The sequence below is a fragment of the Cryptomeria japonica genome, chromosome 8, assembly GCF_030272615.1.
Source record: "Cryptomeria japonica chromosome 8, Sugi_1.0, whole genome shotgun sequence".
NCBI classification, from domain to species: Eukaryota; Viridiplantae; Streptophyta; class Pinopsida; order Cupressales; family Cupressaceae; genus Cryptomeria; species Cryptomeria japonica.
The window spans coordinates 524,358,557-524,373,813 of NC_081412.1; the positions used below are offsets into that span (position 1 = coordinate 524,358,557).

At 34.3% G+C, this 15,257-nt stretch overlaps 1 protein-coding gene across 1 annotated transcript; it reads left to right on the forward strand.

Annotated features, from left to right (window-relative positions):
• The first annotated feature begins 551 nt into the window (after positions 1 to 551).
• LOC131055407 (transcription factor TCP8) lies at positions 552 to 5,082 on the forward strand. Its single transcript, XM_057989863.1, has 2 exons — positions 552 to 2,671; positions 4,578 to 5,082. The coding sequence occupies exon 1, from the start codon at positions 1,003 to 1,005 to the stop codon at positions 2,452 to 2,454; it is 1,452 nt and encodes a 483-aa protein (XP_057845846.1). The 5' UTR covers positions 552 to 1,002; the 3' UTR covers positions 2,455 to 2,671; positions 4,578 to 5,082.
• Positions 5,083 to 15,257: the final 10,175 nt, after the last annotated feature.

The following is a 15,257-nucleotide window of genomic DNA, read 5'->3' on the forward strand; positions in this document are numbered from 1 at the left end:
TTTCAAAGTGTCGCTCGATACTTGCTTAAAGATGCCCCAATAACCATGCACTTAAAATCGCCAATACTTATGCACAAATGTCTCAAGTTGTGCACTATGGATACCAATAAAGGTGCACAAATGGGTCAATTATTGTTCAAAAATGCTAAAAAATGAACTGCTATTGGGTACATGTGTAATTTATTAATTGACTTTTAGTTAAAGCTATCAGATTTCCATATTTGTTGCTTTTGGAGGTTTTAGATTTGATTGTGTGAATGTTTATGCATCAACGTTTCGATCTGAAATGTTGATGCAAAAACATTTACACAATCAAACCTAAAAGAAACACATAAGAACTTTTAGTTATTTATTTTTTAATATTTTAAAATTAATAATTAAAAGTTGAATGTGTAAAAAATAACATGAACAGTAACATGGTGCTCTTCCCCTAGGATTAGGGTTTTTTTTATGTTGGGTTTACTTTAATTACTTACTACCTAGGCTTGCAGTAGTACATTTTAGTAGTTCTTTTATTAGGTGCAGGGGAGTGTGCGTGCGGGCGTGTGGTTTGAATAATGGGAGCGTAAGAAGCTGTCAACTGTGCGTAAGAATACAAAAAATTGATGTGATAATTGTCGGTATTCAGTGCAGTGCAGTGCAATACAAGGCAGAGGGAAGGAAGGAAAAGAAGGAAACGAAGTGAAATTTGGTGGGAAATGGGGGCCATGATGGAACGGGTGGACGGGCATTAGCCACAAATTGTGGGTCCGCCCAAGCCCAGGGACGAACGACTCTTTTTCTTCTTCGTCTTTGAGACGGGGAAGAAGGTGCAGTGAAGACGCCATAGCATTATCTACTGAGTATTTTTTATAAGTTTTTCTGGGGGGCCGGTGGGGTAAGAGGAGCGAGTGGTGTAGTGGTCGAGTGGTCGGATTGATGAGGTGGGCCGATCGAATCCCATCCGCCGCGAGCTATGACGTTAGATCGAGCCTGATGGTGCGGATTCGGGGGTTTTGAGATATGGAACACGATGAACAACGTTCAGATCGGGGAAAGACGGAACAGAGAGGAGTTGTGCTTCAGTCGCACCGGGTCATGGAAGGGTTGCAGCTCGGCGGCGGCGGCGGCGGCGGAGGAGGAGGACAGGGTGGGTTGATGAGCGGTGGTGCCGCCATGGCGGCGGCGAACAATCGAATTGGTGGAGGGACGGGGTATCAGGAGCAGGTGACGGGTGTGACGGGTGGGGCTGGAGCTTTGGCTTGCAGAGCAGGAGGAGGAGGGGAGGAGAAGGGGCAGGGGCAGGCGGGGGAGGTGGGGGAAGTGAAGAAGGTGAAGAAACCGACAAAGGACCGGCATACGAAGGTGGATGGGAGGGGGAGGAGAATCAGGATGCCGGCCACCTGTGCGGCGAGGATCTTTCAGCTAACGAGAGAGCTGGGGCACAAGTCGGACGGAGAAACGATTCAGTGGTTGTTGCAGCAGGCGGAGCCCACCATAATGGCAGTGACGGGTACCGGGACCATCCCGGCCTCGGCTACGAACATGGCCGGGTCGATCCGCGGGTCGGGGAGCGTCATGGGCGGCCGGGCGTCGACGTCTTACGGGTCCCTCGGCTTGGGTGTCCGTGGGGATTCGGAGTCTGCGGAGCGGAGATTTATGAAGGGGTTTTCCAGCGCATTTGGGCCAGATGGAGGAGGGGTCGTTGGAGTGGGAGGAGGAGGAGGAGGAGGGGAGGGTTTGGATGAATCAGAAGTACGAGGGGGGAGTGGATTCTTGACGGGTGCGACGGCGGGGGCTAAGTATGGGCCGGGAGGAAGTCAGGCAGCGGGTCTGATGCCGTCTGCCATGTGGACAGTGGCTCAGCCCAGTAGTAGATCGCCCATGCCCGGGGCTATTTGGATGCTACCCGTGACAGCCGGCTCCTCGGGCGCTGCTCCACCCGCCAATCTCGGACCTCCGCCGCTTCTCTCCTCCGACCAATGGACATCTTACCGCCCTGTGTCGTCTACCCGAGACCACACCGCCACCACTTCCACCACCAATTCCAACATCAACAACAACAATAGCAGCAACAACAGCAACAGCAGCAGTGGTAATAATAATAATAATAATAATCTGGCGTCCATGATGCCTCAGGTTCTTCCCGGTGGGTTTACTCTCATGCCCAGAATCAACATCTCAGGCGCCATGGGACTCGAACTCCAGACCGCCCACTTGGCCTCCGGTGGGCATCACCATATGCCCTTGCCAATGAGCATGAGCTCCATGCTTTTGCAGCAAGGCGGCCTTGGCCTTGGCGGCGATGGGGCAGCGCAGTATGGGATAATAGCGCCGCTTAATGCGTATAATAACCCTGGTGTGAGGTCATCTGGGGGTAATCCTGATCATTATGATCACCAGAGGCAGCAACAAGATGGCGGCAATGAGGATCATCATCATCATCAGCAGCAGCAGCAGCAGCAACAGCAGTAGTTAGAAGCAATGAGGAAAATACATGATTACAGTGACTGTGTGTGTGAATTGTGAGCATACAATATTAGTGGATTGGAGTTTCGAGGCGTATGTGAGGACCTCGGAATTTCCAGAGGGGCAGGAACAGGTTGTGAATTTAGCGAGTTCGGAGATTAATCTATCGAGTCGCAGTCGCATTGCACCGTTCTTTCCTGAGTATTCAACTCTTGGGAAGCAGGTGACTTCAATGCCCACTTCATTTTTCAATCTCTCTTTTCTTTTTTTACGGTAGCATATTTTTTCTTCGATGCATAACAGGCTTTCCTTTTCATAAACTATTAGGAGCTGCAATGTTTTTACCAGTAGGAAAATTTGGAACATGGAGATGGAATATAGTATTCTCAATGCCCACTTCATTTTTCAATCTCTCTTCATTTTACGGTAGCATATTTTTTCCTCGATGCATAACATCGCAGTTCAGAGGCTTTCTTTCTATAACCTATTAGGAGCTACAATGTTTGTACCAGTAGGAGAATTCGAAGATGGAGATCCAATATAGTATTCTCAAACCATTCTCAATGTTTGGGTTAACAATTTTTTTTTACGGTAGCATATTTTTTCCTCGATGCATAACAGGCTTTCCTTTCATAAACTATTAGGAGCTGCAATGTTTGTACCAGTAGGAAAATTGGAACATGGAAATGGAATATAGTATTCTCAATGCCCACTTCATTTTTCAATCTCTTTTTTTTTTAAAACGGAAGCATGTTTTTTCTTCGATGCATAACAGGCTTTCCTTTCATAAACTATTTGGAGCTGCAATGTTTGTACCAGTAGGAAAATTGGAACATGGAGATAAAATATAATATTCTCAATGTTGGGGTCAATAAGAAAATCGGAAAATGGATGTGTAACATTTTTACATACATGCGTATATATTTATTTTTTTCTAATGCGAAACCACTTCTGCAGCGTCAAACAAGATCGCAAAGTTTTTGTGCTTGAAAACCCAGAGGAAAACCTATTAACTATATTTTTTTTATATTTATTTCACCATCCCTTATTTCTGAATCTCCTTTTTGTGCTTCACTAGCACTGCTTTTTTTTTCTTTTTCATTTTGTCAGAGGCAAACTTTATAAATCAAAACACAAAATCTGCTTGTGTACCAACACTGTATTCTGATTGGTGATATAATACCCAATACAGCATCTATAATGTTGTTCCTCCATCTCGTAATCTCAGCTCGATCCAGTAACAAATGGAACTCCGACTAATTTACAGTTAACTATATTATCTCGTATTCACTGTTTCTCACTCATCCAAGATCAGATCAGCTAAGTTAAGTTGTTTTTTTGTCTTAATATTTTTTTTGATTTGATCAGGTCAATTTTTAATTATACGCTATAATAATTAGTGTATAGTGTGTAATTTTTTGGATTTAACTGTGTAAGATTTATCTTACACCGGTAAATCTAGAAACTATACATCAATAGTTTTGTGTTTCAGGTCACTGATTTCAAGTGGTTTCATAAAATAGTTCACTCTTCTCCGCTCCTTCCAACTGGAATGCATCAAATCTTCGATTTCCACATGAATTTTCTACAATTTATAAAACAATATATGATAGCTTTTGATATCATTTACTCCGCACCTCTATTTCTCCAGGGTACCCCTCTCCTTTCCCTCCTTCACCCTGAGAGTATTACATCCGCAATTTAATTTACAAACTACATCATTCATTTCTCAACCCTATTTCAATTATTTAATTTTGTTATTTCTGCTTACCCCTCTCCTTCCTTCCATTGAAGAACACTACCATTAGTTTGCATAAATTTTCTACATTCCATATTAAATACTATAACTATTAAGCTTTCCACCATCCATATTAAATACCCCCATTATTAAGTTCTCCCCAATCCATTTTCAATACTATCTATGTTTTCTTAACCCTAATTAATGCAGTCCTTGTTTGACTGTCATGGGTACCGTAGATTCTAAATATAGATAAAAAAACAATCTCTTTTCATCGCATTTTACAGTAGTTAACATGATGGTAAGGAATAGCATGAACATGGAAAATGGTTGATTTGACAGTGGGTTGGGCATGGGCATTTTGATTGATGGAAATGATTGCACCTTGCAGTGGAAGCGGATTGGAGGCCGCATGAAGGCGTGATGACACCTATATATAGGTACATGTTTGGAACTCTTTTCTCTTCATTCAACTGCAATGACGAGATAATGATTCCCCGGCAGGAGTCCTCGTTGATACGACGGATTGGACGTAACAGATAATACTGAGTTTCTACAGTGAGTCAGTCCTATATCGCGTAATCCTATAGAAGTATAGAGTACGGGTGAGTATTATTATTATTATTATTATTATCATCATCATCATCATCATCATATTACGCATTTTATGGCAGGGTTTGCTTGCAGTGCAGTTGATTATTTGTGTGTAGAGAAGCTTTTAACGGCCTCATTTTAATTTCTATTTACTTGGCTTTGTACGAGTAAAAAAATAATATGGTATCTTTGTAACGGCGATGTTTCTACATATAGAAGATTAGAGAGAAATTAAATTTGTTTACTGTGCTCAATGGGCTCAGAATTGAGTTATAATGCTATCTAGGTCCCCCCTTGTTTCAGTCTTGCAATCATCTCATTTTTTTCTGTGAATTGTTCAGCTGAAGCTAAACATAATATGCATTAAGCTAACAAATCATTGTTTGAGCAAAACAATCATATGGGTTATACTTAATTCTAACAGTTTGGCCAGAATCCACTCAGTTTTACGCCTCTGGTCGAATATCTAATAAACTGATCTTCAATGGATTTTTTTTTTGTTGACGTGACTTTAAAAGCTATCATTCCTTTCATAATTGTGCTCCTCGTTGTTTCCATGAAGAGATAAAAATTCTGATTTTGTTTACATGGACTTGAATGTGCTGTCATGGTGATATGGATAAAGAGAAAGAAAGTATTCCTCGCCTGTGATTCTTTTGATATTTTCAGACATTCTAAATTCTACAATCTATCACCGCCACAACAAAAAAAAATATACCATTCTGTCCAGAGTAGCCGACCAAATATACTTTCTCACATGAATGGTGTGGTGTGTGTTGGATGGTCCATTCCGTCCACCATTTCTTTTTACTTTGCATATTTGATAAGATTGAGCAGTTGTGTATGTTTTAATAGGCGTAGTTGTATTTCTATTTGTAGTCTTAATGTCGAATTATTTTTAATAGTATAGCATTAGTAGTTGTGTATGTTTCAATAGATGTGATTATATTTGTTCGTTAAAATGTCAAATATTCTTAATATTACAATATTAATATTTGTGTATTCTTAATACTACAATATTAATATTTGTGTATATTTTAATAGGTGTGATTGTATTTGTCGTCTTAATGTTGAATATTTTTAATAGTATAACATTAGTAGTTGTGTATGTTTTAATAGGCGTGATTGTATTAGTCATCTCAATGTCAAATAATTTTAATATTATAATGTTAGTAGTGTATTGTTTAATAGGCATGATTGTATTTGTCATCTTAATGTTGAATATTTTAATAGTATCCTCTTAGTAGTTGTGTATGTTTTAATAGGTGTGATAATATAACATTAATAGTTGTATATTTCTCAATAGGTGTGATTGTATTTGTTGTCTTAATATCAAATATTTTTAATAGTATAACATTAGTAGTTGCTTATGTTTCAATAGGTGTGATTGTATTTGGTTTTTTAATGTTGAATACTTTTAATAGTATAACATTAGTAATTGTGTATGTTTCAATAGGCGTGATTGCATTTATTGTCTTAATGTCAAAATTTTTTAGTAGTATAACATTAGTAGTTTTGTATGTTTCAATAAGTAATTGTATTTGTCATTTTAATGTCAAATATTTATTATAGCATAACATTACTAGTTGTGTATGTTTCAATATGTGTGATTGTATTTGTCTTTTTAATGTCAAATATTTTTAGTAGTATAACATTAGTAGTTGTGTATGTTTCAATAGGTGATTTGTATCTGTCATTTTAATGTCAAATATTTTTTATAGAATAACATTCATAGTTGCATATGTTTCAATAGGTGTGATTGTATTTGTTGTCTTGGTGTCATATTCTTTTAATAGTATAACATTATTAGTTGTGTATGTTTCAATAGGTGTGACTATATTTGTTGTCTTAATGTCAAATATTTTTAATAGCATAACATCGGTGGTTGTATATGTTTCAGTAGGTGTGACTGTATTTGTTGTTTTAATGTTGAATACTTTTAATAGTATAACATTAGTAATTGTGTATGTTTCAATAGGTGTGATTGTATTTATCGTCTTAATGTCAAATATTTTTAGTATTATAACATTAGTAGTTGTGTATGTTTCAATAGGTGATTGTATTTGTCATTTTAATGTCAAATATTTATTATAGTATAACATTCGTAGTTGTATATGTTTCAGTAGGTGTGATTGTATTTGTTGTCTTAGAGTCATATTCTTTTAATAGTATAACATTATTAGTTTTGTATGTTTCAATAGGTGTGATTGTATTTGTTGTCTTAATGTCAAATATTTTTAATAGTATAATATTATTAGTTGTGTACATGTTTCAATAGGTGTGATTGTATTTGTCATTGTAATGTCAAATATTTTTAACAATATAACATTAGTAGTTGTATATGTTTCAATAGGTGTGATTGTATTTGTTCTCTTAGTGTTGAATATTTTTACTAGTACAACATTAGTGGTTGTGTATATTTCAATAGGTGTGATTGTGTTTTTTTGCCTTAATGTCAAATATTTTTAATAGTATAACATTAATGGCTGTGTATGTTGCAATAGGTGTGATTGTGTTTGGTGTCTAAGTAGTGTCAAATAGGTGTAATTGCATTTGTTGTTTTAGCATTTGGTGTCTAAGTATAACATTAAGTAATGTGATATTAGTAGTTATGTATGTTTCGATAGGTATGATTGCATTTGTTTCTTTAATGTTGAATATTTTTAATAGTATAACATTAGTAATTGTGTATGTTTTAATAGGTATGATTGTATTTATTGTCTTGATGTCGAATATTTTTAGCAATAGAACATTAGTAGTTTCCATTTTAATGTCGAATATTTTTAATAGTATAACATTAGTAGGTGTGTATGTTTCAATAGGTGATTGTATTTGTTGTCTTAATGTTGAATGTTTTTAATAATATAATGTTAGTAGTTGTGTATGTTCCAATAGGTGTGATTATATTGGTCATTTTAATGTCAAATAATTTTAATAGTATAATACTAGTAGTTGTGACATTAAAGAAGTTAGTATCCATCATTATTACTCATTATTTAATGAAATTTATTCTTAAGATATAAAAGGAAACAAATCATTTGATGTCACAATAACAAATCAATGAAGCGTGACTTAATGCAGCCATTGGTACACCCTTTTTGTGAGGTCTTTTCAGACACCTCAACAAAAAGTATGTTGATGATGTAGACATGAAACCTTAGTTATAAGTAAGGGCCTTATCAAATAAGTCATTGTAAAAAATTGGGAGTGATTTGAAATTAACACATGATTTCTTAGAAGCACAAAGTTAAGGTACTCAACTATTGAATCCTTTCCTATAATCTTTACAAAAAAGATCATCTAAATATCTTTCATCTGTTTAAATGATTTAATTTAAACACCATCAATAAATTTACATAGGGTATGATATTCTTTCATGATGAATAGACATTGATTTGATTTTTTTTAATATTTTTTTACTAAATTGAATATTTTCAAATGAATTACATAGTACATAAGATATTTTTCTTATATTAAACCTTTGTAAATGATTTTTTTTTATTTAATTATTATTTTATGACATTCAATTTATGTGTAGTTTTAATAATTATAAAATAATAGTATTTATAAAAGCACATACAAATTTAAATAATAACAAAGGAAAAAAATATATAATAAAAATATTTTTTAGATAGTTATCGACATTGTTTATTGTATATTTTTTTTATTGAAAGTAACTCATTTTTTTTTTTGATCGATAAAAGGCCGAAGCCAAATTTTATTTCTATTATAATAAATATTACATCTCCATTCAGTGTGGGCACCGGTAGGAAAGAATGGAGATAAGAAAACCTCCGGTCTAGCCCAGATCCCTTATGGGATCAGATATTATAAACAACTGTAAATTTTACAATTCCTCTTCTAAGGATGGAGGTGAAAGTAACTCATTTTTTAATTTTCCTACTAGTATTTAAATAAATTTGTAGCCCAAGTACATATGTGATAGAAAAGTAGGTAGTATATGTATATGTATATGTATATGTATATGTATATGTATATGTATATGTATATGTATATGTATATGTATATATGTATATGTATCTATGTATATGTATGTATGTATATATTTATATGTAAATATATGTAATATATATATATGTACATGTATATGTATGTATGTATGTATGTATGTATATGTATATATGTATGTATATGTATATATGTATATATATGTATATGTACATATATATACATATATATAGATATGTATTTTGAAATTAATTTTTCAAAATTGTATAAATAATCTATTTTCATTTTAAAATGACATTACTAGAATATAAATATTTTTAAATTTGTTTTCACATGATCATTTTATACTTTAATGTATATCATATTATTGTTTATATCTTCAATTTTAAGTATTTCATTAGTTGATTAGTTCTACCTATTTACCTAAATCTAGCTTTTTTGAAAAAAAAAGAACAAAAGAAAAAAAAAGAACAAAAGAACAAAAAGAACAAACAAGTAAATGATTTAAAAATGGTTAGTTGATTGAGGTATGATAGTCTAGTTAAGTCATTTTTTTAGTGACTTAGCCATCAAGGTTAAAACTTTGATTGGGTAGATAAGCTCATATGCCTTGTGCTTTCATTGTGCTAATTTGCTCCTAGGATATGTGCCTTTGTTGTGTTATTGTGCTTGCAAGTTGCGGGCCTTCATTGGGTTGTTATGCTCATGGTTTTGAACAAGTGAAATGTTGAATTGGGGATTGAGGCCCCTTGGTGTGGCTTCAACCATTAATATCCTCCATAAGTGATCTCTCTATGCTCAAACTAGGCTAAAAACATGAGCTCCTCTCAACAAAATGAAATTTTTTGAAAACTTTTATGAACAAATGTGGGCAACCCATCTTGACCATACTTAACAAGATGGTACAAAATACTTCATTAAGGGAAATAATTATATATTTATGAATGGTTTCTTTTTCAAGTTTGTATATCTAGTTAATCAATAGACTATTTGTGTTAGATTCATAGTATCAATTAATGAATTGTATTTTTTAATAAAAACAAGTTTCCAAAATCAATGTAGATAAAGATGATAGTTTTCCTTAATTTGGGGATTGGTAGTAGTTTCATTGATGCAAGAATAGCAATAATTAATTGTAAATTGTTATTAAAAAATCAAATATTTAGTAAATATTAATGGTAGAAATAATTAATTGGATATAATTAGATTATGTTTGATTGAAATATAGAATATAGTACAAATAAAAGTGTCGTAAAGAGTTGATTGTGTAGAGTAGTCATAAATAATATGAAATCTTGTCTAATACAAGAGAACAAAAAGTTCATAGCATCATCTTGCCTTCAAATATGTTGATGATTAAGATCAGTTATAGGAGAATAAGGAGGATCTAGAGAGATTGATACAATAACATTTTGACCTTTCCCCCCTTGCACTAGAGTATGTGTATGAGAAGAAGATGGTGTCGTGTTGCTCTTCGGTGCTTTCTCTCCATTAGAGATCATAGATAAAAATATTTACTCTTTCCTCATTCTCATGAGATACCCTAGGAGAGGTACAAGTGTTAGACTTTTCAATCTCATCTCTAGGATTATCATTGTCTACAAAAGATTTTATGTGATCTACATATGTAATGTATTTTCTTAAGAATATCATCATAAAACAAAATACACCATGGATAAAAGCTTTGAGATATAATTTGCAAGTAGGAAATATCTTTGAAATTCTAACGATGACATATGCAAGAGTACTATGAATGAAAATAAGTGAGGTAAAGTGAAAGAAACCATTATCCAACACATGATTTTGATAAATGTAACTAAGAAATAATGTAATCACATGTGAAATAGAAAACTAGTCATATTTAACTTAAAATTCCATTATGAAAAACCGTGAATCAGATTTGAAAACACAATTGAAAAATTATGCAACCCACAAGTCAAATTTAGACAAATAAATTAGGGTTTTTATGTTATTTAACCTCTAAATTTATGTAATTCAATTGTATGGGTGAAAATATCAATGTTAAAGTGCATAGAAATTAGAAATTAGCATGAAAGAAGTTAGGTTCACCAAAATGTAATTGTTGTGGTAAATTAGGGTTTCACCAATTAAGATAATAAAACCACTAATATTACCTAAGGGGCCATTACATTGAAAGAGGGGGGTAAATCTAATAGATCTAGCCACAATTGAATTGGGAAAAGGGCTAAGAATACTGATCAAAGTCACTAATTTATTGTCTCCCCCTTTTGAGTTAAAATTTGAATTTAAATTGTAGGGTTTAGGATGATGCACTAGATAACTAGGATGAAACGGAAATAACAAGATGCTACATGTATCAAACAAAGCCATAGATAGGGATCTGAGTAGAATAAGAGAATCAAAATCTATTCCTGAAATTTTGGGCTAATTTTTCGAAACTAGGAAGGTGGGTTGCCCTGGTCCTTTAACTCTGAGGCAGACAAGTAGGATCTGTTTAGGATCAAGGAAACACACTAGGATCACTATTAGAAGCTTAAGAAAAAAATTTGGGACTAGGAAGTTGTGTCGCCTTGGTCCTCTGTTAAAACCTGAACTTGATCGTCATCGTTAACTCTATTGAAATATTTGATTATAGCTCCCAAGTCAATTCCTTGCATACAAAAAGAGAGGAAAATTGTTTGGGGATAGGGGTTTGCCTTAGGTCAAACCTTGGTTTAAGAATCAACCTTGAATTGAGTAATGTAAATACTAAAGTAAATGCTAGGATATATACCTTAGATTTTCAATGGTTGATGAGAAGATTGATGATGCAATTCTCTTTAGATATGATCGTGCAAATATTGAATATAATATCATGACAAACACTTGAACATGAAAAGCCTCATCAAACACACATTCTTGCATGAAGATTGATGTAAGTTTTCTCCATAATGATTGAAGGATGAAATGTTGTCTTGCATGCTTGAAAATGCTCGATGGATGCATGAATGATGGGGTGTGTGTGTTATGTTCTAATGAATTGATAGGATGTCCTTATATAGGGTTCCCTAGGTAATTTTACCAATTAGGCCAACCTCCAATGCTCACAGTGAGCCACAAGGACCAAAATCCATCGGGGAGGGGGAGTTTCAACCCATACTTAAAATGGGTTCTAATTAAGGAATACCAAGGTGCCATGGCACCCTAGTCCAAACAAGGGCACCACAACACCCTTGTCCTCCAAAAACAAGACAATAAGTCGATAAATAAGGGGCACACAACCATGGGACTGAGTACACCTATCCATGTAAACAAGTGACATCAGATCCAGAGTAAAATGGGGCCAAAAAAGGCCTAGGGAGAATATAAATAGGACACGTTAAGGTAGGAGCACAAATATGAGGTGTGAATTGTATCGATTACAATTCAAATAGTCAAATGTTAGCATTTCTATTTTTCTAGGATTTCAAGTTCTGGGAGGACAAAAGCTACGGGGATCATAATTGTGAGTGGATCAAGGTTTCTAGAATCTATTTGAAAGATCCCTACAAGACCTAAAATCTTGCCAAGTATCCTATACTTGTAGTTAATCTTATTTGAAAAATGGTTTCTCAAAATTTGTAAGGCTTTAAAGTTGACATCCATAAATTCCTATGGGATCCAAAGTCCTGCAAGGATACACTAGAGTGTTTTGCAATTTTTCCCAAAAGAAATTTCTTGAGTAAATGACAGTTCTAGAGATAAAATCTTAAAATCCACTTGGGACTTGGAGTCCTATAAGGATATGATACAAAAGATTAACTTAGAACCAGAAGACTATTTTTTGGGATCTTCAAGGCTCTAGGGTTAAATCCTTAAATCCCTTTGAGACTCAAATTCTTGCAAGGGTACGCTTATGACTTGGAATATGGGCCATGGGTTTGCAGAAGGTTTGATTTTTTTAGGTTTATATCCCCTGGTCCCTTTAGAACTTGAAGTCCCACATGGGTATTCTACAAAAGTGTTAAGTTAAAACCTAAAAGTCTCAAGGGCTTGCAGGACATAAAATCCCGTAGCTTAATTGTGAAGAACAAGGATTCTAAGATCACTTAAGGACTTGAAGTCTCAGAGGGTTGTTCTTGGGGTTTCAACGCAGCCAATTTTCTAACCTCGAACACAAAATGTGTGGGTTCTAAAGAGAATTCCTAAAGCACATAGGACCTAGACTCTCACATGGAAATATCATGCATAAGTCAAGATTTCAAAGGTAGATTCCAAGTAGGGCATAGTCATAACAAGTTTTCCTGTGCAATAATTTAATAGGAACAAAAGATTCATGGTTCCATGGGGTGCAATTTTGAATAAGGGAAAATTACTGTTGGGACTTTCTTAGGGCATGGGAAACTTAAAAATTGGATCCAATTTATTGCATCTAATATGTGAATATAAAGAAAGACTTAAACTAACACTAACTAACAAAGCAAGAAGACCAAGAAATTTTTATTTTTTTTAAAAGAAAGAAAAGACAAAAGAAAACGGAAAGAAGAGCACAAGAAGTAGAGAACTTGCCTACTTTTGAAAATTACAAAATCCAAAAAAGTGCATAAGAAGAAATGCACACAAATGAACAACAACATGAACATAGTCTTGGAGAATGCTAGTCACAAAAATTACAAATTGTTTAGTATGGAAGGTGAAGACTTTAATAGATTTTATTTCTCTAGAGATATGGAAATCTCTATTTGAATGTAAGGTAATGTAAATGAGAACTAAAATTCACTTAAATACCTTCTTTTCAAATTTGATAAATCACAATTAATGCTTTAGGTGAGCTCAAAATAATTGTATCTTCTAGAATCCTAAAAACTTAGAGGACCTAGACCATAGTCGTCGGGGGTAGGAACCTAAAATGGACAAGGATCTTCTGACAAGTCCTAAGATCCTCGTAGATTCCAAAGATTTATAGGATAACAAGCAAAAATTCAAAAAAAGTAAAAAGAGGTAACTTCAAGAGAACAAAGGATCTTAGGATTAGATCCTCGAGTTCTCTTGGGACCTGAAATCTTGAAAAGGAAATGAAAACAAAAGAGAAAGTAGAGAATTAAGAAAGCGGGGAGCCCGAGGATCTTAGGATAAAGATCCCTATGAGACTTGAAATCTTGAAGGGCAACAAAGAAATGTAAAAAAACAAAGAAAACAAAGAAAGAAAGAAAATAAAAGGAAGACTGGGAAAATAAAAGACCAAAAAAAAAAGAGGGTAACCCCATTTTGGTATGCAAGACATAACACTAGTTAGTATTCCATTTTTGGTTGGTACTAAGTTGAATTTACAAATGTGTGTAAGTTTTCTTGATGATTTTGAGGATATGTCTAAGGTTCCTTATTCTAGTGTCTTTGGGAGTTTGATGTATGCAATGATTCACACTAAACCAGATATAGCCCAAGCAGTGGGACTTCTAAGTAAGTTTATGTTTAATCCTAGTAAAGAGAATTGGACTTTTGTGATGATTGTGTTTAGATATTTGGGAGGTACTTTGAATTATTGTTTTGTTTATCATTGTACTAGTGATTTGGTTAATTGATTGTATATACAAGGATTTGTTGATGTAGATTTGGCAAGTGACATAGATAGTCGAAGGACCATTAGTGGTTATGTATTTACTTTGTTTGGAGGAGCAGTGAGTTGGATGAGTTAAAGGCAGCCCATAGTTGCTTTGTCCACTATTGTATTAGAGTATATGGCTGCTACATATGCCTCTACGGAGGTGTTATGGTTACAAATGCTTGGTATTGGCATTGATTTTGCTTGCACGACTATGAGGATTAGATATGACCGTCATAATGCTATTTGTTTGGCCAGGAATCCCATTATCATGTTCATACTAATCATGTTGATATTCATTATGACTTTGTGCAAGAAATGGTTGAGAATGGTAATGTCTTGATAAATAAGTATGACACTTTGGAAAAAATTTCAATTTCTCTTATGAATCCAGTGACCATAAAAAATTTATCTTGGTTTGAGAAGGCCATGGGCCTTAATAACTATACTTGATTTTATTTTATGTATCTCTTGGATATAATTGGAATGTATAATGTCAAGCAAAACAATGTTAGGATAAGGTTACATTAACCTTGCAAATCCTATGTCATTCATGTGTCTCCATGTTTGTTTGAATTTTTTCCATAGGACATGACATAAAATATTTAATATTTGTACTTTATGGAAAATTTTAATTGTATTTTCAAGAGGTGAAGTTATGTTGGTGGTATGATAAGAAAAAATGGATAATAGTCCCTTCCTAGGTGTCCACTTTTGGGGATATGAAGAGTCATCAGGGAGTTATGGGGCATTTTAAAATATCTTGTTTATTATTATGTCCTATTAGCTTTCCATGTTTCTAGGCATGTGTTTTTGTAAGTGATTTCATGCCTCTTGTTTTGGTAAACAATAGTAGATTTTCTTCCCACAGTTTGCTATAACTTGGAGCATTGGTGTGTTTGTTCTCAAAAGGGTTTCTCCATGTAAATATAGTTTCTCATTTGGTTGCTGATTTTTTATATTGTT

What these genes read in the sequence shown, in the direction of transcription:
- LOC131055407 (XM_057989863.1), top strand. Translation starts at nt 1,003, where the DNA reads ATGGAACACGATGAACAACGTTCAGATCGGGGAAAGACGGAACAGAGA.